Source organism: Bombina bombina, chromosome 2 (assembly GCF_027579735.1).
Source record: "Bombina bombina isolate aBomBom1 chromosome 2, aBomBom1.pri, whole genome shotgun sequence".
In the NCBI taxonomy this organism is placed as follows: domain Eukaryota; kingdom Metazoa; phylum Chordata; class Amphibia; order Anura; family Bombinatoridae; genus Bombina; species Bombina bombina.
This window is the reverse complement of record NC_069500.1, coordinates 710,478,431-710,504,239: the sequence shown is the minus strand read 5'-3', so window position 1 is coordinate 710,504,239 and position 25,809 is coordinate 710,478,431. Positions and strand designations below refer to the sequence as shown.

Below are 25,809 nucleotides of genomic sequence, written 5' to 3'. Positions count from 1 at the left end.
ATTTGAGTGACCCTGCAACGTTCCACTGCACAGTGATTGCTTAGATAACAGTCCCTTTTTGGCTACAGCAAAGGAGACCAGGAACACAAATCCAAGAAAAAGTTTTTCCACACTTTTAAACGTTCTCAAACATTTCTCTTGATTTTAAAAGATTATGAAAAAAAATGCTAAAATATAAATCTGACCCAAAAAAGTGTATTACTAATGCAAATACAAGTACAGTGATAATAATAACATATAAAAGATCAACTAATACAATAAACAGCTTGGTTGCAACAATAAAAATAAGCTTATATCAATATATGTACTAATTTTAATATGAGAACAATATATTTTTGAAATAATATTTTGTAAAATATAATAACATTAACAAAATGTGGAAAATGCACTTCCCTTTATATTATCTAGAAGCTATACATGCCAAAAAAAAAAAAGTTCCCTTTCTGGGGAAATTAAACAAAAAAATAAATAAAATCCAATGTAGCTTGTAAAAGAGCACTATCTAAACATATTAAATTTGTTGTAATGTGAAACTATTTTAAAGAGACATCAAACTCAAAATGTAATCACCATAAGCATTTCATAAAAAAAAGTATATATACAAGGGATTTGTGCAGAGTAAGGACATCTGGACATGTATGCCAAATGGTCCTGGACTTTAAAGGGATATTAAACAGTGTTCCTTTAGTAAAAACAAATATGCAAAATTTAGGTAAACATAAAAAGAATCAGATTGTGTAAAAAACAAAACAAAACAAACAACAAGCATTTACTTGTTTTCTTGCAAAATGAGCACTTATTCTAACTGTATCCCCTGCCCTTAAGTTGCATGATGTCCTGTTCTGAGCATGGGCAACACAGACTGCCTGTTTCTCTAGTATTCACTAAACATTAAGCCAACTCATGCTACTCTAGAATATTTATGACATCAAGCCCAGCCCCACTCACCATATATCTGTATAATGCTGCCACAAAACTTTTTTTTAATTATTAAAACAGCTTTGTTTCGTAAGGGTTAAAGTGGTAAATGAAAGCAATGTATAAAATGGCAGCTGATTCCATTAGCCGCCCTAGCCCAACTTAAAAGGCCATAACAATTGAAAAAATGACATGATCTAACATGTTGTCATTTTAAGACTATTAACCCTGCGGTACTGTGTGTTTAACTCTACAAAGGGTTAAACACAGTAGACGTACATCCACTGATCCAATCAGCAATACTGGTCACATGACTTGGCTGTGTAACTAGTGCTGCTGAATGGACCAGTTTCCTCTCAGGACCAACAGAAGATAAATAATCAAGAGTGGCAGGAGGTGGAATGAGACATACATCAGAAAAAAATCATAATAATTATAAACATTTTAGAAAACAGGGAGAAAAAAAACAATTGTACCTTTAAATGTACCAACTGTCAATACTGAAAATGTCATCACTCTTAAAATAACTTAAAAGCTTTATTTCCATAGCTTTTATGTTCTGTTATGCAAACTAGCGAGCAATAATACTTTACTTTTGGTCTCATAAAAAGCTAACTCAGGTGGGACAATGACATAAGTCAAGTATGTACAGCCACCAATCAGCAGTATTGCGGCTCTTAAGCCTTAAAAAAGGTTTGGCAGTGTTAAAGTGATGTAAAATCAGAGAATTTAAAAAATGCTAGGATTTACCATCACTGAAAATAAACTGGACTTTCAGTGATGAGTTTCTACCAAAAAGGGTGCTAAACTCAACCTATCTGCACCGCGGGCCCCGACTCCTCACTAAAGTCTGCAGCTCCGGCCACCTATAGCACAGTGTTCTTTACCAATGAGGTAATGTTTCCCCTATAAACCAATAGCCGTTCTAGCATACAGAACACTGTCAGATGACATGCATGGCTATTGGTTTAGAGGTGCAATGACGAAGGTATTCTAGAGAAGCAGATTTGAGATTAAAATACAGCTTGCTTAAATAAACTTTTTATTCATTCTATATGGTGAATTCAATTGACACATAATATTATGCTTAAAGTAGATAGTACCAATTTAATTTTCTCCACATGGACCTGCTAAGTATGACACTTAGCTTAGAGTTCCTTTCTACTGTTCCTTACAAATGGAAAACTTTGAAAGGTACATAAAGCACCTTGTAACTACAAGACGTGTCTATCGCCCTGCAATAGATTTACATATCAAAAGAGTTTGAACATTTTCAGAGCAGTTTAACACTTTGTTTTCTGAAATTGTTGTATTGTTTTTAAATGCACAAACACCACTTGTTTCATTTAGAAGAACAAAACCAGATCTGTTACTGTAGTAGGCAAGGCTTGACACTGTCATTTTCTTAACAAGACCTAATAACCACTGCAGAGGCTATTTAGAGGCAGATATGAGGGAGAGTTAGACTTTTGAAGTCTTCTGTGTGAATTTCAACTCACTAGAACTGAAAACAAAAAACCTCCTAACTTTCAAACTTACAGCATTTGAAAGAGGGCAATTTTTTTTTATTTTTTTTTACTATTCCTAAAACATTTTATATTACAATCTTGTGTTTTATGTCTCTTTAACCACTAGAGTGCAGATGACAACACATTGTAATCCTCTGCACTAAGCTTAGAAAAGGATAATAATGTCATCCTTGTGAGGCCCCCCTTCTGATGTGGACTTTGGAGACCCCCACACTGCAGCCAAGAAATGAAACTGCAGTCTTCTTCCCCTTCGCAGAATGCAGTGGGAATTCACTGTGATGTCATTGCATGTCTGTGTATAACTTTCCTGTTACATTAGTTGTGTCTGAGTGGCTTTTAAAATCCACATCTCAACCCCCAGATAACTTATTGGTACAAGAGACTACTTATTTAAAAGATGAATGTGATTGCTGATAACCTGCAGCAGCAGGGATACTTTCCTTGAGGGCAAGGGGGTAGCTCTAACAGTGCCACTGCACGTCCTTGGTGCTAGAGGGAAAACTCTCTATAGAATTAAGAGTCACTTGCCCCTTACGATGCAGCCGATCACATTGATCTCCTGATCCAAAATGGCTTAAAGGGACATTAAACCCAATTTTATTATTTAATGATTCAAATAGAGCAGTGATTTTTAACCTTTTTTTTGCCGTGGCACACTTTTTTACATTAAAAAATCCTGTGGCACACCACCATCCCAAAATTTTAAAAAAATCACACATTGTAGCCTAATACAGCATATATATATATATATACACATACACACAAACACACACATACTGTATGTATTGTGCTGTTATGCCCATGCCTCCTACAAACTACCCCTGCACTGGGAGTAAAAAACAAGCAAAGTTTAAAAAATATGTCACACTGTTGTCAGTCTGCCGTGGCACACCTGAGGATCTCTCACGGCACACTGGTTGAAAAACACTGAAATAGAGAATACAATTTTAAACAACATTCCAATTTACTTCTATTATCTAATTTACTTAATTCTTTAGGTATCCTTTGTTGAAGAAATAGCAATTCACATGGGTGAGCCAATCATATGAGGAATCTATGTGCAGCCACCAATCAGCAGCTACCTATCTAGATGTGCTTTTCTGCAAAGGATATCAGTTAATGAAGCAAATTAGGTAATAGAAGAAAATTAGAAAGTTGTTTAAAATTGCTTTCTAAATTATGAAAGAAAAAAAAAATTGGGTTTCATTACCCTTTAAACTGTCCCTCTGGTCTGGAGAATGAGAATTTTGTGTTATTTTTTAAAAAAAATACTAATATTTTTATGGTTAGATAATTTAGACCTACTTTTCTACATAAATTGCAAAACTATTGTGATTGACCAATATAAAATCCTATATGTTTATGTTTTGGCAAGGTGAACTGACCGCTGTTTCTCTTTAGCCACTGTACCAGCTTTGCTCAAAACACACCTGATACCTTCTGGGCCCTCCACCCCCCACTCCCTGAAATACTAGCCCACGACGCGTCTAAATTTTAAAATACTGAAATATTTAGGAAATAATGGCTCACGTGTTGCTATTTACTACTATAAACACCATAAGAAAATTATACTTTTTCTTTTCTTGCATTTCACGTGGTGGTATTTTCCCCATAATGCAGTAATGAGTAGTTTTGCAAACTACAGTTTTCTCTTAAATTGCTTGATTTGATGGAAAAATAGGTATAACCCCCAGTAGATAAGTTAAAATTTAAGTGTAAATTCAATCAAATCCAAACAACTAAAAACTGCTCTAGCACAGGGGTCTGACAAAACTTAGCACTGATAGGGCTATTATTGGTCAATCGATAGGCTGCTTCAAGCAAAAGACAGTCAGTGAAAGCTCAGAAAGCGAAATCTCAGTTAAAATCCCAATCATTTCAGTCTGGTTGGAGCTGTTCCCTAGTACAGCAGCTCCAACTGAAGTCACATGTTTAGTATGACATCACAAGTCCCCCAGCAAAATGGGAAGAAGCTTTTACCTTGGTGGGCGTTGACTGTAATGAGAGGGGAGGATTTGTCTGCTTTACTCCTCCCTACAGTCGCCGCAAGAGGTGAGCTGTGCTTCAGCTGCTTCACAAGGCACAATCAAGCCGCTGTCACCACAAGCTCTGCTGAGCTACGTCAGTCTGGCTTCTGTACAACTCCCAGAGGACATCCTTATTCCCTAATAAGTATATAACATTTTGTATATTGATTGGTATACATATTTGTTTTGGTACTGAGTGTCTTCTTTAATTTTGTTCAACACGAGGATCAATAACTGATGGTTTTAAAAAAAAAAAAAATCAACAAGTGAAAGGAGCGAGATCTGATAAACAGGGTTAACCTTGATCTCTTATCCAAACTCCACGCTTACAGTCATTTGCAGCTTTCTCCAAAGTGTTGCTTCTGACACTAGAAGATTTTAGCTGAAGGAAACAGATGTGAAACTTGGTTTACCAAATCCTTATTTGTGAATTGGAAAAAAAAAGACTGGATACGATTCATGACTTCGCATTCGGTTTGCAGTTGTGGTGCTAACTGCGTGTATTATATGAAATCATATGGAAGGTGCTTGTGTTTTTTTTAATCTGCACTCCTTACTTTTTTGCCTTCAACTTTTTGAGACTTGCACAACAATTGCAGTTCACAACTTATTCTGATCACTGTATCTGACTTTTAATGGAGGATATTTATTAGTTTTAACACAAGCTGCATCGATCCACATATTTCCATAGTATGTTTCTTCTTACTGTTAGCCGATACTAGAATCTACTAGCCCGTGGTGCCCTAGCTTCGGTCATTGAGCCCAGCACCACACTCTGCTTTGGGAACTTGCCCAACCAAACTTGTGCGGGGTTCCATGTAAGCCCAGCGTGCTGGAGGAGTGTCAGCGGATCAGCTGCTGCAAGAGATCACACAGCAGGAACTGTGCGGACTGATCATGGCGAAATGGTTGAATAAATATTTCAGCCTGGGTAACAATAATAACAATAAAACCAAGAGCCCTCCACAGCCCCCCAGACCTGATTACAAGAGGAACGGGGGAACCGAGCGATCTTTCCACCTGCCGCAGCAGCAGTTTACCCAGTATCACCACCACACATCCCCCCTACCCGGACACTGCAGAGAGGAGAGCGACCTTATTAAAGCTTACCGTGCACAGAAGGAGAGAGATTTCGAGGATCCTTACAATGGACCCGGTTCGTCTCTCCGCAAGCTGCGGGCTATGTGCATGGAGGAACAGCAAGCGGAGGGCAGGAGGGGAGGAAGCAGGGCGCCTGGATGCAGCAGTAGCACCAACCTGTTTCAGGAGCACTGCCCAGGCTCAAGCACGAACACAACCTCTTCTTCCTCGTCTTCATCCTCCTCTCCGCACCTGTACCGTAGTAATAGCGAACGGAGGCCAACAGGGACCAGGAAACAACAACAGCTGGCAGGGGGGTCGGACCTCAAATATATTGTGTCCCCCAAGCACCGACTCATCAAGATAGACAGTGGCACTGGATGGGGGGACACTGGGAGTGGCACTGCTGCCGGGGGAACGGGCACGGGGGGCATCACCTGGAGCCCAGCAGTCGCTAGTACCAAGACCGAGGAGCAGAGCAACCCTGCGGGAAAGAAGGATAAGGTGAGGACTTTGATTCTCAGCAATGTCCATCTTGCGTAACAGGCATTGGTCAACCCTCCCCCAATAAAAATATTAATATCCGTGTTCAATACATGTTGAATTTTGTTATCACATTCTAATTTGCAATGTCACTATAGAATGTTTGTTTCCCTGCTCCTAGTCATAGATTCTCTTCTAATTCTCTGATGCCAGTGCACACCCCTCCCTCTTTAGTTTTACCTGTCAAACGCCTGACAAATAACACGATTATATTCCACTGTGATGGGTGCTTGACTTCATACCATTTTCTGTTTTTTACTTTGAAATTGAGTTATTTCTATCAATTGCCTCAGGTTGTATTTTATTAACTGTTGTGAGTTGACACTTAGTTCATGGATCCTTTTACACCAATAGCATTTTTTGCTCTGAGATATCCTCTGCTTATCTTTAAAATTCATGACCCCTGATTTATATGCCAGTGATATTCCCAAAAACCTGTCAATACAAAACAGTGATATATATATATATATAAGCACTGTATTCTATATAATGATTCAGAGAGAGGGAAATGACCAGTCTTATTTTTGTTTACATTTTAAGTTAAATGTTGATGGGACATTGGTGCAAATTATTCAGGGGCTGTATAACTCTAGAATAGTTTGCTAAGCAAGTTTGATCAAGCACATTTTGGACGCATATTCACTATTCAGAACACTGGAATGCTCTAAAATTTGTACCTATTTTGCACTTTTGTACTGATCTCAAAATTGTATACAGCAAAAGTGTTTAGTTCTTCCTTAGCAAACTTTTGAGAGGATATTTAGCCCCAGAATAGCTAACTTTGTAATATCAATTTCATTAGTGTTTTATTGAGTAGATGTTGGTCTTACAAAAATGTTTGTTAAGCAGTATACAGGTAGATTCCATGTCATAGCTATTTTTTCTTAAGGTGAGTGTGCACACCTTTTCTCTGGGAACACATTACACAGCAATTCTTTACCATTTTATACATTTCATGAATATAACAAGATTTTGACCACATTCTCCTCCCCTTTTAGAAGACTAATTATGGTTATTATAATTATTATCATCACTTATTTATAAAGTGCCAACATTTTGCGCAGAGTTAATTGGAATATATGTTTTGCTTTACCAATATGCTATGAGAGGTTATCACTGTTTTAAGTTCTTTCCAAGCGCACACAGTCATTTTTCAATGGGGGTTCAGTTCCAGAATGTACAGTTGCTGAATGTGCGATTACCCCGGCCACATACTGCTGTATAGGCTAAAATAACCTCTATGCTACTTGTTAATTCCAGTTGTAGTATGATATTTTGTTCACATAGGCATATGTTTATTTTAAACACATCATGGCAATACACTTTTGCTATTCAATTGTCTACACCTAGCTTTAGATGGTGAATTCAGTTTTTACCTTTACACTGGTTAACTAAACTGTGGATGATTTGAATATTTAGATGGTTGAAAATAAAAGATTCCAGTGTGCTTATTTTACCTATAAGTGTGATGGTTGATCTTTCTAATCATACTAATATCTGCATTAGAGGCCATGACCTATACATTGCCAAACACTGTTTGGGCGGTTGCTTTCCAGGGTGTGCAATTAGTGGATTTCTGCTCTGTATCTATAGATTACTAGTTACAATGTTTACTTCCGTTATGGTAGTGTGACTCAAGCCAGTTTTGTTTTGAATGTCTTAAAAGATTATCCCTGTGTTTTTTTTTTTTTTTTTAATGACCTATCTTACATTTTGTTTTGAATAGAGATTATGGTACCTCTTCTTTATAAAAGCTAGGATGTTCTGTGTTCTACTAAACTGTTGATTAGAAGCAGAGAAGACTGGTAGAATTTCTTGCAAGAGTAAACCTCATATTAAAATTGCTCAGAAGAAATAAATGTATGTGCTGTGATTTCCTATATTATGCAGGCAATTTTTAGTACATGACAGCTGGTTTAGCAGCAATATTATCTGCCTTGTGGCTATTACAGCAGCACATTGTGCATATATCTTTTCACTCCTATTAACCTTTGAAATGAAGGAAAGGTCTGGCTGAATTAAGGTGTAATATAAAGAATAGCTTTTAAGCATGACGGGTATGTCTTGACTGTGGCCTAATAAAATATTAGTTACAGGTGAAAGGATCCATAAAAAAAGAAGGTTTTAGCAGTTTGTTATAATGCAACATTGCCACCACAGAGGAGTGAAAACAAAGTTTTAGCTTTGCATAGTATTAGCCATGTTGTGTATTGATTTGCTTTGTTTGTGTAATGTAAAATAAAAGCCATTGCAAGCTGAGTTGTGTAGCTTCCAGGTAGACAGTGGCTGCACAAGTGTTAAATGGGGACAATGTAGCTCACCTTTGGTTGAAAACCAGATGTACAATCATCTTATTTAGTTAATGTAAAGCAGAGATGGACACAATTACAGTAAACCATAATGTTTTTGAACTGTTGAGTGTGTTTGTCTTTCTTTTTATGTGTCTATCAGCTCAACAGACTTGTACAAAACATGCAAGAATGGACATCCTGTGTGAGTGTACATATATTATCCATGAAACGCAGCTCATAGGGAGAGCATATTCTGTATAATAATGTTTTTAAAGAGAAATTAATCTTTTCTATGATGCTCATGTGAAACTTTAATCTGCTGAAATTGAATCTGTTACTTCTCACTATGATTGGGTGTAGCCTACAGTGTATTATTTATACCTCCAGTTTAACATACATCACTAATTAAGATTATAAATACAGAGAGAGAGAGAAAAATATGAATGTATCACAATGCTGATGGAAAATCAGTGGATTTTGCTTGATGTAACTGTGACTATTAGGCACAGGCATTTGGTGAGTGAAGTGCGGGGGAAGTTAAAGAGTGGACTGCTAGACTGTAATATTGGCAAAATAATTTACTCTCTTCCCACCCTTGCTGTTTATCTTTTTATTTGCTGTTGTTGGCATCATTAAATTTATAAGATTTAGAACTGCCTTGCTTACTTAAAGGGACACTGAACCCAATTTTTTTTCTTTTGTGATTCAGATAGAGCATGTACTTTTAAGCAACTTTATAATTTAAATTTACTCATATTATTATCATTTTTTTTCTTCGTTCTCTTGCTATCTTTATTTAAAAAAGATGGCATCTAAGCTTTTTTGGGTTCATAACTCTGGATAGCACTTTTTTTATTGGTGGATGAATTTATCCACCAATCAGCAAGGACAACCCAGGTTGTTCACCAAAAATGGGCCGGTGTCTAAACTTAGATTATTGCATTTCAAATAAAGATACCAAGAGAATGAAGAAAATTTGATAATAGGAGTTAATTAGAAAGTTGCTTAAAATGTCATGCTCTATCTGAATCACAAAAGAAAAAAAATTGGGTTCAGTGTCCTTTTAAGCTATGGGGTTTTAATAAAAATGATTGTGCTGATGAACTAATTGTACTCTAGTAGTTATACCGAGTGTACTGGGAAGCTTGGTGGTGGAACTTTGTCTATCTGTGGGCAGGGAATGGGAACCTGGTTTATGGATGGTCTCCCGAAAGAGCTAAGAAGAGGCCAGTGGTCCAAGGGTGGGAGTTGGGTGTTTTTGGGAGCGGTTTAGAAGCCCAGGATTTTATAATGTGAACCAGGACATAATTGGTAGAATTAATAGCAGTGGGGCTGAGTTCCCAAAATATGATCATGTCACAAATAGCAGGACAGTTTGAAGCTCTTGTACACATTGACACCACAAGTTGGTACAACATAGACTAGCAGCTTGATTCTGCCAGAAACTAAAAGTGTAAGAGATGTTAAAGGACATGAAACCCAACATTTTTCTTATTTTTCATGATTCAAATAGAGCATGCATTTTTAAACAACTTTCCATTTTACTTCTTTTATTCAATTTGCTTCATTTTTTTTTTTTTTTAAATGTTAATATTTTTATTGAGGATAAATACAAAACATACAGTGACTGGCAAATACAGAGAATAAGAACAGATCGTTGAAGGCTAATATGTTACAGGAATAATAGGAGCATTTATGGCATTAGAGTATGTTTTAGATCACCTATTTTGTTAGTATATTTCACTCTAAATACAAACTACAATTGCCCTTAAAGAGAAACAAATCAACCTCATGCTTTTATAATAAGAACAGACAATAAATCCCCGTATAGTAGCAATTTGTTTTATAAAAGCAGCAGCTTTAAGTCAGAACTGCCTTAACCTGAGAGGGGGGCAATGTAAATTTCTAAGGCAGAAATAGAACAACTAGCCCTCTAATAAACCACTATAAAGGGATGGGTACTTTTCAGGGAGTAATGCGCTCTCTCGTTAGATGGATCCAGTAATTAACTATTTCAGGGCATAATAAATATAACATATAACTAAGTAAAGGGACGTACCACAATAAAGTTGAAAACATATCTCACTATAACCAGACATAGCGATGGAGCATATATCATCGTATACTATAAAGTCATAAGTTATATAGCATAGTAAGGATTCGGAAACATAGCAAATACTTGTGCGCCCTTGATATATCTGATATATGGCAGTAAATAAAAGATTTTTGTTAAAACTAGAGGGTCAGCTGCTATTAGATGTAGCCTTGGGTTTTTAGATTAACAATGCAAATATATACATAAACAAAATCATTTATATCCTCCAGAGTTCCTCCACCATATTATAGTGTCATTAATCCGGAAAGGGTTTACAATGTAGATATGGCATTCTAGAGACCATGTATAGCTATGAAACTGAATATTACATGTACCCGCATTAGTGCAAGTAAGTCCTAAAATCAGCGGCCCCACACAATGTCACTCCATTCCTGCATTATAGGCTGCCAATATAAGCCTAATCCTTCTACCCCACTCCGGCTTTATAGATAGCTGTGTGAAATGGCTTATATACTTTAAGCGAGTCTATTCCGTACTGCTGCACAGATCTGAGTCCTTGTATAGCGAGTGTACCAGGCATCTGACGGATTCGCTGAACCCTGCCACGAGGCTCTAGCTGAATTGGGGATTGAGGTCGATGACTCCAATGAAGGCCTTGAACGGCATGAATTCCAGCGCCGCGGGTAAAGGCAGCATCTGGAGGATGAACAATCCTCAGCTGTTTCAGTGGTCGGTCAGCTTCAAGTTGATGTGAGACAAAGGTTGTGGGTATGAACTGCATCCATAACGGCTTCCCTGTTACGTTGCCCACTCCTATGTTTCCAATGTTAGGAATGTGAGACCGCAAGTCTCCCACGACCTGGACGTACACATTGCCTCTCTGTCCTGTCGCTAGCCCCAAACTGTTCCCCGATGCAACCACTCCACCCGCAGCATCACGCAGTAGTGCATTGGTCAACAAAGCGGGTGAGTGTGTTACTGGGGTGTTAGATCCTATGGATGTCGCCAGAGGTATAGATTTAGTGGGAGATAACTCCGCTTGTGGCTTCATAGGGAGATCTTGTATCTCTGAGGTATCCGAACTTTCCCATGCTAACTTCATATGTTGTATCATGCGGTCTGCCCTATCTGACAGCCATTTGTCCAAAGCCATGATCAAGGAGATTTCTATCGGCTGCATTTTGTTCGTTGTAGGGAAAGGGGTATAACTTTTAGTAGTTATTGGGGAATGTTCAGCATATACAGCTGCTTGTCCTGTGTCTGCAGGATAATGGGGAGGGCTAGATGAAGGCTTAGGCCGTTAGAAGGCCTCCGCTGTGCACCACATCTGTTAGGTCTTCCGGGCCGAAATCTGGGTGAATAAGTATATTTTTCTGTTCAGCAGCTTCTGGACTGTAAAATACTACTAAACAATAGCTCAGATTATGAGATCTCAGAGCAGTAAATAGCGGCTTTATCTGCTCCTGTAATCAGCCTTAGAGAAAAGCAGCCATCTTGGTTGCTGTTTCGACACGCCCCCCCCCAATTTGCTTCATTTTCTTGGTATTCTTTTTAGATGGAACAGTTATGCACTACTGGGCGCTATCTGAACACACCAATCGGCAGCTAGCTCCCTGTAATGCATTGCTGCTCCTGAGCCTACCTAGATATGCTTTTCAGCTAAGGATACCAAGAGAATGAAGCAATTTAGATAATAGAAACAAATTGGAAATTTGTTTAAAATCACATGTTCTGTCTGAATCATGAAAGGAAAAAAAAATGTGTTTAATGTCCCTTTATACTAAAACGGTGCAACGTATCAACCAGCAATTCTCACATATTTTTTGATTTTTCAGGATTGTGATGGTGGCATTGAATATACAGACATGGAAAACCCAGTCTGTATAAAGCACATTTACAAGTGTTGTTGCAGGTTCAAATCTCACTGCTGAAGAATAAAAAAAAAAAAAAAAAGTATAGTTCTTTAAAAGGCTCACTAGCATGCTGCCGCCATCCACATTTTTATAGTTTGATCTAAACATATATGTACAAGTCAGCCCTAACGTGCCCTGCAGCTTTGCATTTCAAAACCTTTTTGTCTTAAAGGTTTACATAGATAAGAAACTGCATGATAAAAAAATGTGAGTCAGCAGATAGAAGTTGTTTGGGGCTGCCAATACCAGAAAGCACTTTACATTCAGTATGGCAGAAAGCGCTCTTCTGCAGGGATTTAAAAAAAGAATGTGATTACAAATATAGTTCACTGGTCTATACTTGGTACAAAGAGTAGATTTTTATTTTTTACACAAGCAACATTGATATATTTTAAATTTCAAAGATTTATGTCTCAGAAGCTTTTTTTCCCCCTTAAAGGGACAGTGTGCTCTTTTATGTATATTCTTGTATATGAAATATTTCTTTGCTAACTGAAACCACAACCTAATCAAACGGGCTAAGCTCTCAGGAAGAGCAGACCTCATTCGTTTATCTCTCTCTATTATTTACAAGCAATCCTTCTCTTTATATAAACAATAAGACTAAGACTTAATTGTTATTTTATTTCTGTCCCGCCCTCCACTTGGAGTGTACTTTCTTCAACCCTTATTGTTTACATAGCTTTTCTATAACCAGTACTTTAGTACTATATTCAGTATAGGTGGGAATACAACAGACTAAAGCATCTATTTCAAATGACAAAATAGAGGTAAAATCGCTATTTGTAAAGTTTGCTATACTCCTATCTTGTAAAATAGATAATAGGGAAGACATTAAAAGGGATAACAAAATCACAGTACACTGCCTCTTTGAAGAAGGATCGTGGGGCTATCATTGCCAAATTTAAAAATTTAAAAATCTAAATGTGGCCTCATTAAAAAGTGTACATTTTTCACATATATCTCAAGGTACTGAACCAATTTTAATTTTTAATTTTTTTTTCTCCCAGGGACAAAAACATCTTATAATACCAGGCCTTGCATTAAATAAAAAACATCACTATTTATGTACCTATGATTTACACTGCATAGTATACATGCTGCAGGGAATTAACTCACTATTACTATGTACATATGCAGTGTTAGTTGTCTGTAATGCTTTAGTTTAGAATTATGGACAATGTTTTTGGGGACGGTGTCAGATGTGTAAGGGGTTTGGGGCTTATTGCTTCCCAAAACAATGTATTTTTGATTTAGTATAAAGAACAGACTAAAATAAGTTTACTCTGCAGCTGTGAGTAAATAGTGATGCATTTTTTTTAATTTTTTTTTAGTTTCCATGTCATGCGTGCTGTTATTTTTTATTTAAGATTCCTGTTAGTTTTCATTCCAGAATGTTTTGGAAATTTTAGTTGTTTTACAGTTTTTCTATCTCTGTTCTTTTAACCCAGAGCTCAACAAACCCAGGAGCCAGGGAACCATTGGCTCCTAGAATTTAAACCTGGTTCCTAACTTTTTGGGTGATTCTCCTTATATCTATATACAATTACCACTGTATGGCTCCTAAATTTTGAACATATTTGTCGACCACTGCTTTAACGCCGCTAGGACCGCATGGAACATCCTACCATATACAGCGTCCTGCAGCTTCCCCCTTTGACGTAGGCAAGGATTGGTCTGGGGGGGCCGTGCCTAGCAGTTTAAGTCCCCATGAACTGATCCCGACCTTGATATTGTGATTTTATTTTTACAGATAGTATTTTCTTTGGAACACTATTATTCCGTTACAAAGGGGTTATTGAGTAGTGCACACAACACACACACAATGCTAAACAATGTATTCTATTTTAATGTTGTAAATGTGTGAAGATTATCAATAATTTGCATGATTCTGAAGTTCTGTAATTAGTCCAACTCTATAAAATAAGCTAAATTGACATGTATTACTTAATTTTGCAACTGCTCCGAATAGTTGAGATAGGAAAAAGGAAATGAGTACAATAAAAGTAAACTGGTGTTTACAGGAATACCTACCTGTCTTTTCATGTTACTGGAAAGGAATTTATCTCCTCTTTGTGAAATCTCTCTGAATTCCAACCTGGGTAATTTGCGTGACTTTGCATGTTGCATTTTTTTTGTTTTGTTTCATTTTCTTTTTGTGACTGTCATTCTTACAGGCACAAAACTCTTTATCCAAACTGCTTGGGTCTGGAAAAGGTTTGGATTTTGGAATAATTTTGGATTTCAAAATATTTGTTTATTTGCATCTATAAAATGGGAGAGGGGATGGGACCAAGTGTAGACAACAATATCTTATGCCATTTAGGCAATATTTACATGTCATAATACATTCAACCTAAAGGTAGTTTTATATCATTTTTAATACTTTAGTATACATAGTACCGTAGAAAGCACAGTGCTGTAATCAGAAAGTTAATAATTGTTGTAAATACATATAGACTAGCATTTGCACTTAAAGTGAAAGTAAAGTTACCGATATCGCTATAAACGGTTGTATCAATCCTTTGTGAATATCATAACTTTCATTCATCATTTTTTTCAAATTTTATTTTCTAACATTATTTTATTACCTCTAATTCCGCAATGTTTTCATTCTGTTCCTCCGCCCGCAATAATTTTTTTTTTCCTGCAGTGGTGACGAAGGAGCGATTATAGTAATTCCCTTGGTCCCCCGTGGGCGTCTAAACCCGTTCGCTATACGCCCCCATTTAGCAATGCACATGCGGCTATCTTACATGATCAGATGCACGTTCATGATAGCCGCATGCGCATATAATTTAGTAACTGAAATCCATTATCCTGACGTCACTTGCTTGCTTGTTACAGTCGTCGGAGAAGGCGGAAAGCGTATTACTGTGCATGCGCAAAATATTGGTATCACGAGAGCGCGCACCTATAAGGACGTAAAGAACGGGTGGGACTGCTCTTACATGTAACTCTACCAAACACAGAAGCTAGCAGGGGCGGCGGAAGCTAGCAAAAGGTACGTTGCTAAAAAAAATAAAATAAATATTTTTATATAATATACGAACATTTTCGAAAAAAATAAAGGTAGCGACTATAGTGTACATTTGTAAGAGAATACAGAGCGTTCTTTAATTATATTAAACTTTACTTTCACTTTAAGGATACAAAATACAAACTTTATGACTTTCTGGCAGGGAGAATGGTCATTTTTTAATAATTTTATTTAAAAAAAAATATTAATGAAAAAGTTTTGGATTTTGGAATTCCGGATTTGGTATTATGTACCTGTAGTCTTCTTCTTTGTTTTTGTTTTGTTTTTTAATCGAGCCCAAGATTAAAAAAAGATTTGCTAAACATTTTCTAGGTAAGGGCACTTGATTTCTTCTCTGTATTTGTTATAATCATTAGAGCAGTGACCGTAATTTATGGTGTTGGAGTTTATAGCCAGAAATTGCAGATAGATGTTGATATTCCAACATTAGCTGTTTAATCCACACAGTTTTCGAGAACATAACTTCCACCACTGACGCTATGAATATTCTTTGAACACTTTTCTTTGAGATGTTTGTGGTGGCAGCAGTATATCTGATAGATCTATCTATCTACCTAATGTTCTTTTTAATTATTGGGCAATAATAATGTTTGTCAGCAATGGTATTTCTGGTTTTCAATGTTAAAAGCATACCTGCTTTTTTTTCCTCTTTATCCTTGATATTTTTTTATCTGTCAAATGTAGTTCCACCACTACAGTGAAAAGACTGTATTCTTGGAATTATATTTTTATTTTTTTCAATTGAAGAGGAATTAATGTGCCTTTCACTCTCCGTGCCTGTGGCATGCTAAAGCATTTCAAAGCTAACCCACTTAGGTGATGGAATCCATTACGATTTATCACTCATGTCAAAACAATTGCATGACGTCGCTACCATTCTGACAGCTTGGCTGTAATGTAACCCTGAGTAGACATTTAGAGTTAATGAAAAGCAACCAATTAAATGCGGTCACTCTCAATTGGTTCTTTGGGAATCGCTGGGCTTGACAAGAGTAGTGTTATTCAGGGTCAGTGAAAAAGACATCTAAATCCGACCTCTTCCATCTGCAGAGTCCCTTGTTTACACACTGTTGCCAGGAACAGGTTGGAAGGGAAACTGACCAAAGGAATGTTTTATCTGCCACCAAACTAGGTTTCCTGTGTTACCTCTTTCATATTACAATGAACTATGTCACTGTTAGGCTTGCAATGCCATAACATTGTTTAAAGTCACATCTATTAACCTATAAAGCCTTTTTTCAGATTTTCATTTTTCTTAATAGACATATAGGTACGGTTTGCTGAACAAGACAATGTGTTCCTTTCCTTTGTAATAAAAGGAATACAAAAATCAGAATGAAACTTACATGGTTTAGGTAGATCATTCAGTATAAACAAAACAAGGTTACAATTTTCTTCCATTGTCAATTTTTGCTTTGTTCATTTGGTGTCTATATAACAATGTATTACATTGTTATAAACACTGCTTGCATAGAGTGCCGAGGACACATGCACACTCTTGAGCTCCTATGAGCCTACTTAGGTTTACTGTTCAATAAAGGATACCAAGAGAATAAAGCTAATTTAATAATAGAAAACAATAGATAGTTGAATACTATCTGAACCATGAAAGTTAATTTTTGACTTGTGTCCCTTTTTTAATATTATTTTTATTGTTTATTTATCCGTCCCCTTGTATCATGTGACAGACATCAGCCAATCACAGACTAGTATAGTATACACTGAGCTTGTGCACATGCTCATTAGGATCTTGTTCCCCAGAAAGTGTGAATATAAAGACTGTGCAAAAATTGATAATGGAAGTAAATTGGAAAGTGTCTTAAAAACATCATGCTCTTTCTGAATCATTAAAGTTTATTTTGACTTGAGTGTCCCTTTAAAAGGGTTTGTGTATCAGTAGGTACATACCAACTGTAGGTCTTTTCTAATTCAGTTGGGATCTCTCTGTTACACACGCACATAAACAAACACACACACACACACACACACACACACACACACACACACACACACACATACACACATATATATATATATATATATATATATATATATATATATATATATATAATATCATACTTTCAGTTCATAGAGGCTCACTCCCATGCACATACCTTATACAATGTTTTACATGTGTTTCTATTTTTTATTTATTTTGCTAGCTCAACTGATTTTGTTTACTGTTAGCACCACAGGTAGAAAACCCTTTTGTCCAAACTGCTTGGGACAGGTAAAGGTTTGGATTTTGGAATGTTTGCATCTGTGAATTGGCACAGTTTGGGATAGAACCAAGGGTAAACAACATTATTATTATTATTTGCTGTTTTAAAACAAATCTAGATTATTATTTGCATTTTAGAACACAAAAATTAAACCACAGGCACAGGCAGAGAAGTTTGTGACTTATAGGTGGGGAAAAAAAAGTAATTTTTGATCAATTTTATTTTAAATAAAATATTAATTAAAAAGTGTTTTAATTTTGGAATTCCGGATTTGGGGGATTTGTACCTGTAATAGAAGAATATCAATTTTATAATTTGGTTCTATGCAACAAATACTGTAGTTCCCCTCACTCGACAACCTAATGACAAATTTTAGTTTTGATTAAATTTTATGTTTTAGAGTTTAAATCCTAGTAGCCAGTGGGTGTTATCTAGAGCCAAATCACTTTCAGAATGTTTGGTGCTCTCGTCTACTGTAATTAGTCTTTACATATGGAAATAAGGTGCATTCAAATTTGTGCAGAGACTTTATTTTTCTCTTAAACCTGTCGGTGCCAGTGTTACCTGAGCTGACAATTTGTGTTTTAAATCAAATATCATTTACTAAACATTCCAGAGTGTCGTTATTCTGTGACTCTAACATTAATTCTGTTATTGACTATTTGATTTCACAGAACAGTTCTTATAATATGCAGTTCTGTTTTGCTGAAGGACAGATTTAATTCCACAACAAGTTTGTACTAAAGTAATTTTAATATAATTTTGAAAAGTTATCATTATGGTATAATTGATCTGTGGAAACAAATCATTTATCTTTCAGACCCAATTACTTTTAGACGTTCATGTTCCCAGATTGTGCAAAGTGCAGACAAAAATAAATAAATAAAACTTATTTCTTCAAATTGACTTTCAAATATTTTCTGTTCTAATATATTAAGAATTGTTCCACCTATTCAGCGTAGATAGATTGTAATACAGGTAAGTATATAGTTGAAAACATACTGGGCAAGATTACATATGCGGCGTCGCCCGCAAAAGCCGGCGGTTTTTACGTGGTTTTGGTATCACATTTATGAAGCCTCATATAAATGCAGCACGTATATTTCAACCGTCACCCGCAATTTTTACTACTCCCATAAGCTAACATAGAACCGTGTCGCAAATCGGTATCACATATTCAGCGCAAGGACTTACGAGGCGAAAGTAGAGAAATTTTACTCCATTTTCACCTCGCCACACATAGGCAGGTGTATAAATGTACCGTAACTCCCGTAACTGGCTGAAAGTATTAACTAACACCTAACGCATGCACAATATCTATTTACCTGTCAACCGCCAACCCCCACCGCAAAAACTTAGAGCTGCAACAACTAATCGTCATAATTAGGGTTGCACCGATACCATTTTTGTATGACCGAGTACAAGTACCGATACTTGTTTTCAAATACTCGCCGATACCAATTACCGATACTTTTTTTTTAATGTCATGTGACAGTTTACCAAGCACAATACAGACTAATTATTTAAGATTCTTTCTTTATAATTATAAAGGACTGTAATTCAAAAAAGACATTATGAAATAATAAAACAGTTTTATTTGTCAAAAGTTTACTGAACATGTTTATAAATAAAAAATATTACAATAAAATATTACATTTAAAGGGGTGATGCAATTGGGTTGTAGGGCTGTTATATAACATCAATCTGACATTTGTATGGAGGTTAGACTCTAAGTTGAACAGTCTTTTACTTTCCACACTACTGCATGGGGCAGAAAGATATTTTTGGGCCATTTTAGCCAGAGCTGGAAATCTGTTTATTAACTGCCCAGTACTTCAGGGGTTTGTCTGAACGAGGTACAGTGATCTCTACTACAATAATACAAATAACAGCAATTTGTATTGGCAGAACAGTAGTAAACAATTTTTAGTTTAGTCCCCACTCCAGTTTAAAATGAAATGAGAAAATGCAGTTTGAAAAAACGCCACAACGTAGCATATGGGTAGGAAGTGGAGGTATCGGTTTAAGTATCGGTGCATTTGCACGAGTACAAGTACTCATGCAAATACTTGGTATCGGTACCGATACCAATACTAGTATCGGTATCGGTGCAACCCTAGTCATAATCGATTATGAAAATAGTTGTCAACGGATCTCATAATCGATTAGTTGGTTTGTAATTAGTTGGTCTGTGCACAGCTCCAGCTGCTTCATAACACTGATCTCCTGCACATGGTATTGTGTTTTATGGTTATGTCCTTAGCCTAAAGGACATCTACAGACGTCTACTTTTCACTTTTTCAGGACAGTATAAGTTTACAACTACCCCTGGCTTATGTGCAACCCAGATATAATAGTCATCATTTGTATTGTTTATATTAAATCTGGTGATTTGGAACTATGCTTTGCATGATATAGTGCTGAGCTTGTTGTTTACACCTAGCCCCTAGATTGATGGGAGTTATTTAAATTGATGTGCACTATTATCTGTTTGCACAATTATTAGCGTATTGCTTGTTATTGCTGATTATATGTACTGTATAAATAAATGTAAGGCTTTGTCCTGTTATTGATATATAGTACTTAGCGCTTTTGATTTGTTTTCTTTTTTATTGTTTTTTTATATTTTTATGAAATTGTGATATGTACCAGATTCAACCTTTATAAGTATATATCTGTTATTTTTAGAGTGGCCAAGATATTTTCCCCCAACCTTTATAGCTTTTTTTTTTTACTATTGCATAGAGATATTCAAGATATTTTTTATGTTAGAATAAAGTCAAGGGTTACTTTATTGAGAGGACCCTTGCCAAGGTGGAAAACAGTTTGCATTGGGGAAGAGCTAACAAAGATAAATATCCCACTTTGGTGAAATTGACAAAACCCTACTTATGCATCTCAAGCACCTCAACACCATCTGAGTGGCTCTTCTCTGCTGCAGGAAATATAGCTGCAAACAGAGAACCAGCCTTAGCCAGAAGCATGTGGACAAGTTGAGATTTTTGCATTTCAATGCAAAGTTTCTGAAAGCGTGAATAACAGAATGTTATTAACAGTGATAGTCTAACTTTTTCTAGTTCTACCTTTTTTCAAACCGTTTTTGTTTGTTTGTTTAATTATAAAACTGCTCTGCTGCTTAAAAATTGAACAAACAGTTGTGTTGATGTAAAGATTTAGTCTGAAGTTTATATTTGCAACACTCAGTATGTGGATTTTATTTAAAAGATAGGAAACTATTATTCTTTTTTTTTATCCAATTAGTCGATTAATCAAACAAATAATCGTCCGATTAATCGATTATGAAAATAATCGTTAGTTGCAGCCCTACAAAAACTAATAAAATATATTAACCCCTAATCCGCAATTTTCCCACAACGCAATAAACCTAATCAAACTATTAATCCCTAATCCACCGATAACTAAAAATTAAACCTAATCCCTATGAAAATAAAAAAGCCCCCCAAATAATAACACTCGCCATTTGATGCTTCAAATTCAAATCAGCCAATAGGATGAGAGCTACTGAAATCCTATTGGCTGTTCAAATCAGCCAATAGAATTTCAGTAGTTTCTCATCCTATTGGCTGATTTGAATTTGAAGATTCATATCAGCCAATAGGAATGTAAGGTACGCCATATTTTAAACGCGTTCCTTGAATTCAATCCTCAGTGTGTGTGGCAGTGATCGTACACAGAGGATCTCCAGGCTCGATGGCTCCGCAGTCGCCGGTCTTCTGTTCTGCTCTCCTCTCCGTTCCGCGTCGGCTTGATCCTGGATGAAGATAGAAGACGTCGCCTGTGATGGAAGAAGACTTCAACGCTTGGAAGAGGACCTTCTCCGCCAGACTTCAGTAACAGTGAGTACCTATTTGGGGGTTAGAGTTAGGATTTGTTTTATTTTTTGGGGATTTTTTTTTTTTTTTTTTTTTTTTTTTTTTTAGAATAGGGATTTTGGGCAGTGTAAAATAGCTGAATGCCCTTTTAAGGGAAATGCCCATTCAAATGCCCCTTTAGTGGCAATGGGTAGTTTAGGATTTTTTAGTGTTTATTTTTTTTTATTTTGGGGGTTTGTTGGGTGGGGGGTTTTACTGTTGGAGGGGGGACTTAGTATTTTTTAAGGTAAAAGAGTTAGTTAACTTAGGGCAATGCACCACAAAAGGCCCTTTTAAGGGCTATTGGTAGTTTTAGTATTAGATTAGGGGTGTTTTTATTTTGGGGGGCTTTTTATTTTTATAGGGTTCAGGATAATTTTTTTGATAATTTGGTTTATTTTATGTAATGTTAGACTTTTTTTTTAAATTTTTTGTAATCTTAGAATAATTTTATTTTTAAGTAATGTTAGTTTTTTTATTTTAATTATAACTTAGTATGGTTTAATTTAGCTAATTGGGGATAATTTAGGGGGTGTTCGGTTAGGGGGCTTAGTAATTTAATTTATTTGCGTTGTGGGGGTTTGGCGGATTAGAGGTTAATAGATTTGTAAGGTTTTTTTGCGATATGGGTTATTGGCGGATTAGGGGTTAATAGTTTTAATAGGTACTTTGCGTTGTGGGGGGTTGGCGTATTAGGGGTTAATACATTTATTTGGTAGTTTGTGATGTTGGGGTTGGCGGATTTAGGGCTTAATACATATATTAGATAGATTGCGATGTGGGTGAATGGCGGATTAGGAGTTAATAGTTTACTTAGGCATTTTGCGTTGTGGGAGGTTGTCGGTTTAGGGGTTAATACATTTTATTATTAGTTCCGATATGGGGGTGATGGCAGATATAGGGGTTTTATGTGTCTGGTTTATTTTTGGGAGGTGGGTTAGACTTTTAAGGGAGATTTAGCTTTTTTTTATTATTTACTTGGGCGCCGGCAGTTTCTGACATGACATAAGTCACTGGCGACTTCAGAAATTTGTATTTACGCTCTTTATGAACTGCCGGCACTGTATATGTGATTCCCCGATATGCGAGGTGAAATTACGGGCGACGCGGGTTTCAGCAGTTACGCTGAAGCCTGTGCCGCATATGTAATCTCGCCCACTATGTAAATTTTGAAGGTTTTTTTTTTTTTTTGGCAGAGTTCAGAGGAGCTGAGAGATTTGTTTGGATTGGTGTGTCCGTATTCATGTCATTTGTTTAATTTCACAAGGAAAGTGGTTCTAGCAAAGCGGGTCAAGCTTTATATCAACAGCTTGAGAGTGCATGTGGTATTTACACACCAATCAGAAGCTTAAAGGGACATGAAACACGCAAATTTCTTTCATGATTCAGAGAATACAATTAGAAAAATTTCCAATTTACTTCTATTATCAAATTTGCATTGTTCTTGTGTTATTCTTTGTTGAAGAGATATCCAGATAGGTAGCGTACACATGTCTGCAGCACAACATGACAGAAAGTAGTGCTGCCTTCTAGTGATCTTGCTAATGTATAACATTGTTGCAAAACTGCTGCTATATAGTGCTACAGACACGTGCACACTCCTGAGCTTACCTTCCTGCTTTTTTTTAATTGTATGTTCTATCTGAATCATCAAAGAAAATGTTTTTATTTCCCTTTAAATACTCAAATGTCAGTGCATTTTGCATTTTCCATTGTCATTCTTTGAGTTTAAAAAAAGAAAAGAAAATGAAGCATATTATCTTTAATACACAATATATTGCAAAGTTGTTTTGCAAACTATGCTTGTGCTCTTAGTGTGTGTTTTTATTTATCTTTAACCCCACTTTGTAGGTGGTTTATGGGTCCCCTAAAAAGGACAACAGAGTGGCTATCTTTATAAATACATTTTTTATTATTTAACCATATTCGAAGGACAACAAAAAATCAAATTCAGAGAAAATGGGCTAAGGCAATAGAAGAACCTCTATATTTCTTCATCTGTTGGAGAAGCAGGAACCTTCAATAATGTCACCAGTAATGCAACTGTCACCATATGTGCATCCCGCTAGGCACACTGAAAGCTGTTGATTAGTAAATAAAAGACTTCCATTCTCTCCTGCAAGACCTGTAGATGCAACAAATAAACTTGCAAACATCTTTGCACGTTGCAGCCTTCATGATTGGTTCAGGGAGCTATGTTTGTGCACAATAGTATGGCTAAGAGCCTTTGGCTTGCTTAAAGGGACAGTCTGCACTAAAATTGTTATTGTTTAAAAAGATAGATAATGCCTTTTACTACCCATTCCCCAGCTTTGCACAACCAACATTGTTATATTAATATACTTTATAACCAGAGGCGTAACTAGAAACCACAGGGCCCAGGTGCAAGAATCTAAGAAGGCCCCCCCCCCCAACCGCTCCTCCCCCCTCCAAAAAAAGGTGTATTTTATACATTTTTGTTTTTGTTTTTTACATTTAACACAGAAAAAAAATGTGAATCAGATTACATGTCTGCAAAAGGAGGTACCCTGTGCCCACAGTCTGTGAGATGGTCTGACCCCCTATTACTGTGTGTGTGTATGTATATATATATATATATAACACCATTTAACCCCCCAGTACTGTATATAGTAAGTTAGTGACACAGTCTGTAATCTGCCGGTGAGATGGCTGGCCTGACCCTACCCGCCCAGTACTTTATAAAGTGACCATAGTAGTCAGTGACATAGTCCAGCCCCCCATACTGTATATAGTGGTACTGTATAGTGACACTGTTTACCCCCTGCCCCCCATGCTGTAGTAACAAGGTCTGTAATTTGCTGGTTCCACAAACATACATACACACACACACACATACATGCATAAATACACACACAGTCACATACATACACACACACATAAACACCAATGGGTAAAACAGAAACACTAACCACTGTAGTCATGTCACACTCACATGATATCAGTGCAGGCAGTGGAAGGTTAACGTTTTTTATAAAAAAAAAATATAATTTTTTTTTATTTAAGATGGGCCCCCACCCTCAGGGGCCCAGTTGCACCTGTGACTTCTGCACCCCCTGTAGTTTCGCCCCTGTTTATAACATTAAAACCTCTAAATTTCTGCCTGTTTCTAAGCCACTACAGACATCCTCTTATCACATGATTTTTATTTGCTTTTCACAACAGGAGGCTGCTAGTTTGTCGGCCATATAGATAAGTGTGCTCACAACCTGTTGAATTATTTAAGATTTAGCACACCACAATACTAAATGCAAGTCAATAGATAATAAATAAAAAGTCATGTGATCAGGGGGCTGTCAGAAGATGCTTAGATACAAGGTAATAACAGGAGGTTAAAAGTATATTAATATAACTGTGTTGGTTGTACAAAACTGGGGAATGCGTAATAAAGGGATTTATCTATCTTTTATAACAATAGCAATTCTGGTGTAGACTGTCCCTTTAAGATGAACCAATGTTCAGGGTTTCTTAAACAGCCATGAACTGAGAACCGCACCAATCATTAGGCTTAATTTGCATGCATGTTATTGTGATAGTGTCACCTACATCAAAGTGGGGAAATACTTTAATTTTGTTCTTTTAGGGGTCTGTGAGGACCAGACTTGTGTATGAAGAATATCTCATGGTGCTGAGTTTTAGGTGGGAGGGTGTTCTGCTCTGTTTCACTGAAGAAACCTTTTTGTGACCCTATCTTCTGCTTGGTTTAAGGTTTAACTTTAACTATTAATTGATACCTGCTCAGTACAGAAATCTTTATAGAATATTACCTGTTAATAGCTAGAAAAAAAATGGTTCTGCCTCAATTCTGAGAAATAATACACTGAAAAATTAAAGATTCTTTAATTTTAAACAGTTTGGTTTCACATATGGCACGGATATGTTAGTGTTTGGTTTACATGTACCCCTAACAAACCAGGTTTTCATTATAGCTGAACTAGAGCACAGGTGAAATCAGGTTAGTAACCATGGTTACTGATCAGCGGATTATTTCACCTGTGCTCTAATTCAGCTATAATGAATACCTGGCCTGTTGGGGGGTACATGAAGGCCGCAGTTGAGAAACACTGCTGTAGTCACAGTAATGCTGTTACTGCTGATCTCAGCACTCGGTGCGACAGTAATGCTGTTACTGCTGATCTCATCACTCGGTGCCACAGTAATGCTGTTACTGGTGATCTCATCACTCAGTCACAGTAATGCCGTTACTGCTGACATCATCACTCAGAGCCACAGTAATACTGTTACTGCTGACCTCATCACTCAGAGCCACATTAATACTGTTACTGCTGACCTCATCACT

The 25,809-nt window shown here is 36.6% G+C and overlaps 1 protein-coding gene across 1 annotated transcript in view; it reads left to right on the top strand.

The window, feature by feature from the left end:
• The first annotated feature begins 4,505 nt into the window (after positions 1-4,505).
• The window catches only part of SHB (SH2 domain containing adaptor protein B), a 476,823-nt gene continuing 455,519 nt past the window's right edge, over positions 4,506-25,809 (top strand). Inside the window, exon 1 of the mRNA XM_053702707.1 lies at positions 4,506-6,058. Coding sequence (XP_053558682.1) covers positions 5,372-6,058 — 687 coding nt within the window. The 5' untranslated portion in view covers positions 4,506-5,371. The remainder of the gene's footprint in view (positions 6,059-25,809) is intronic.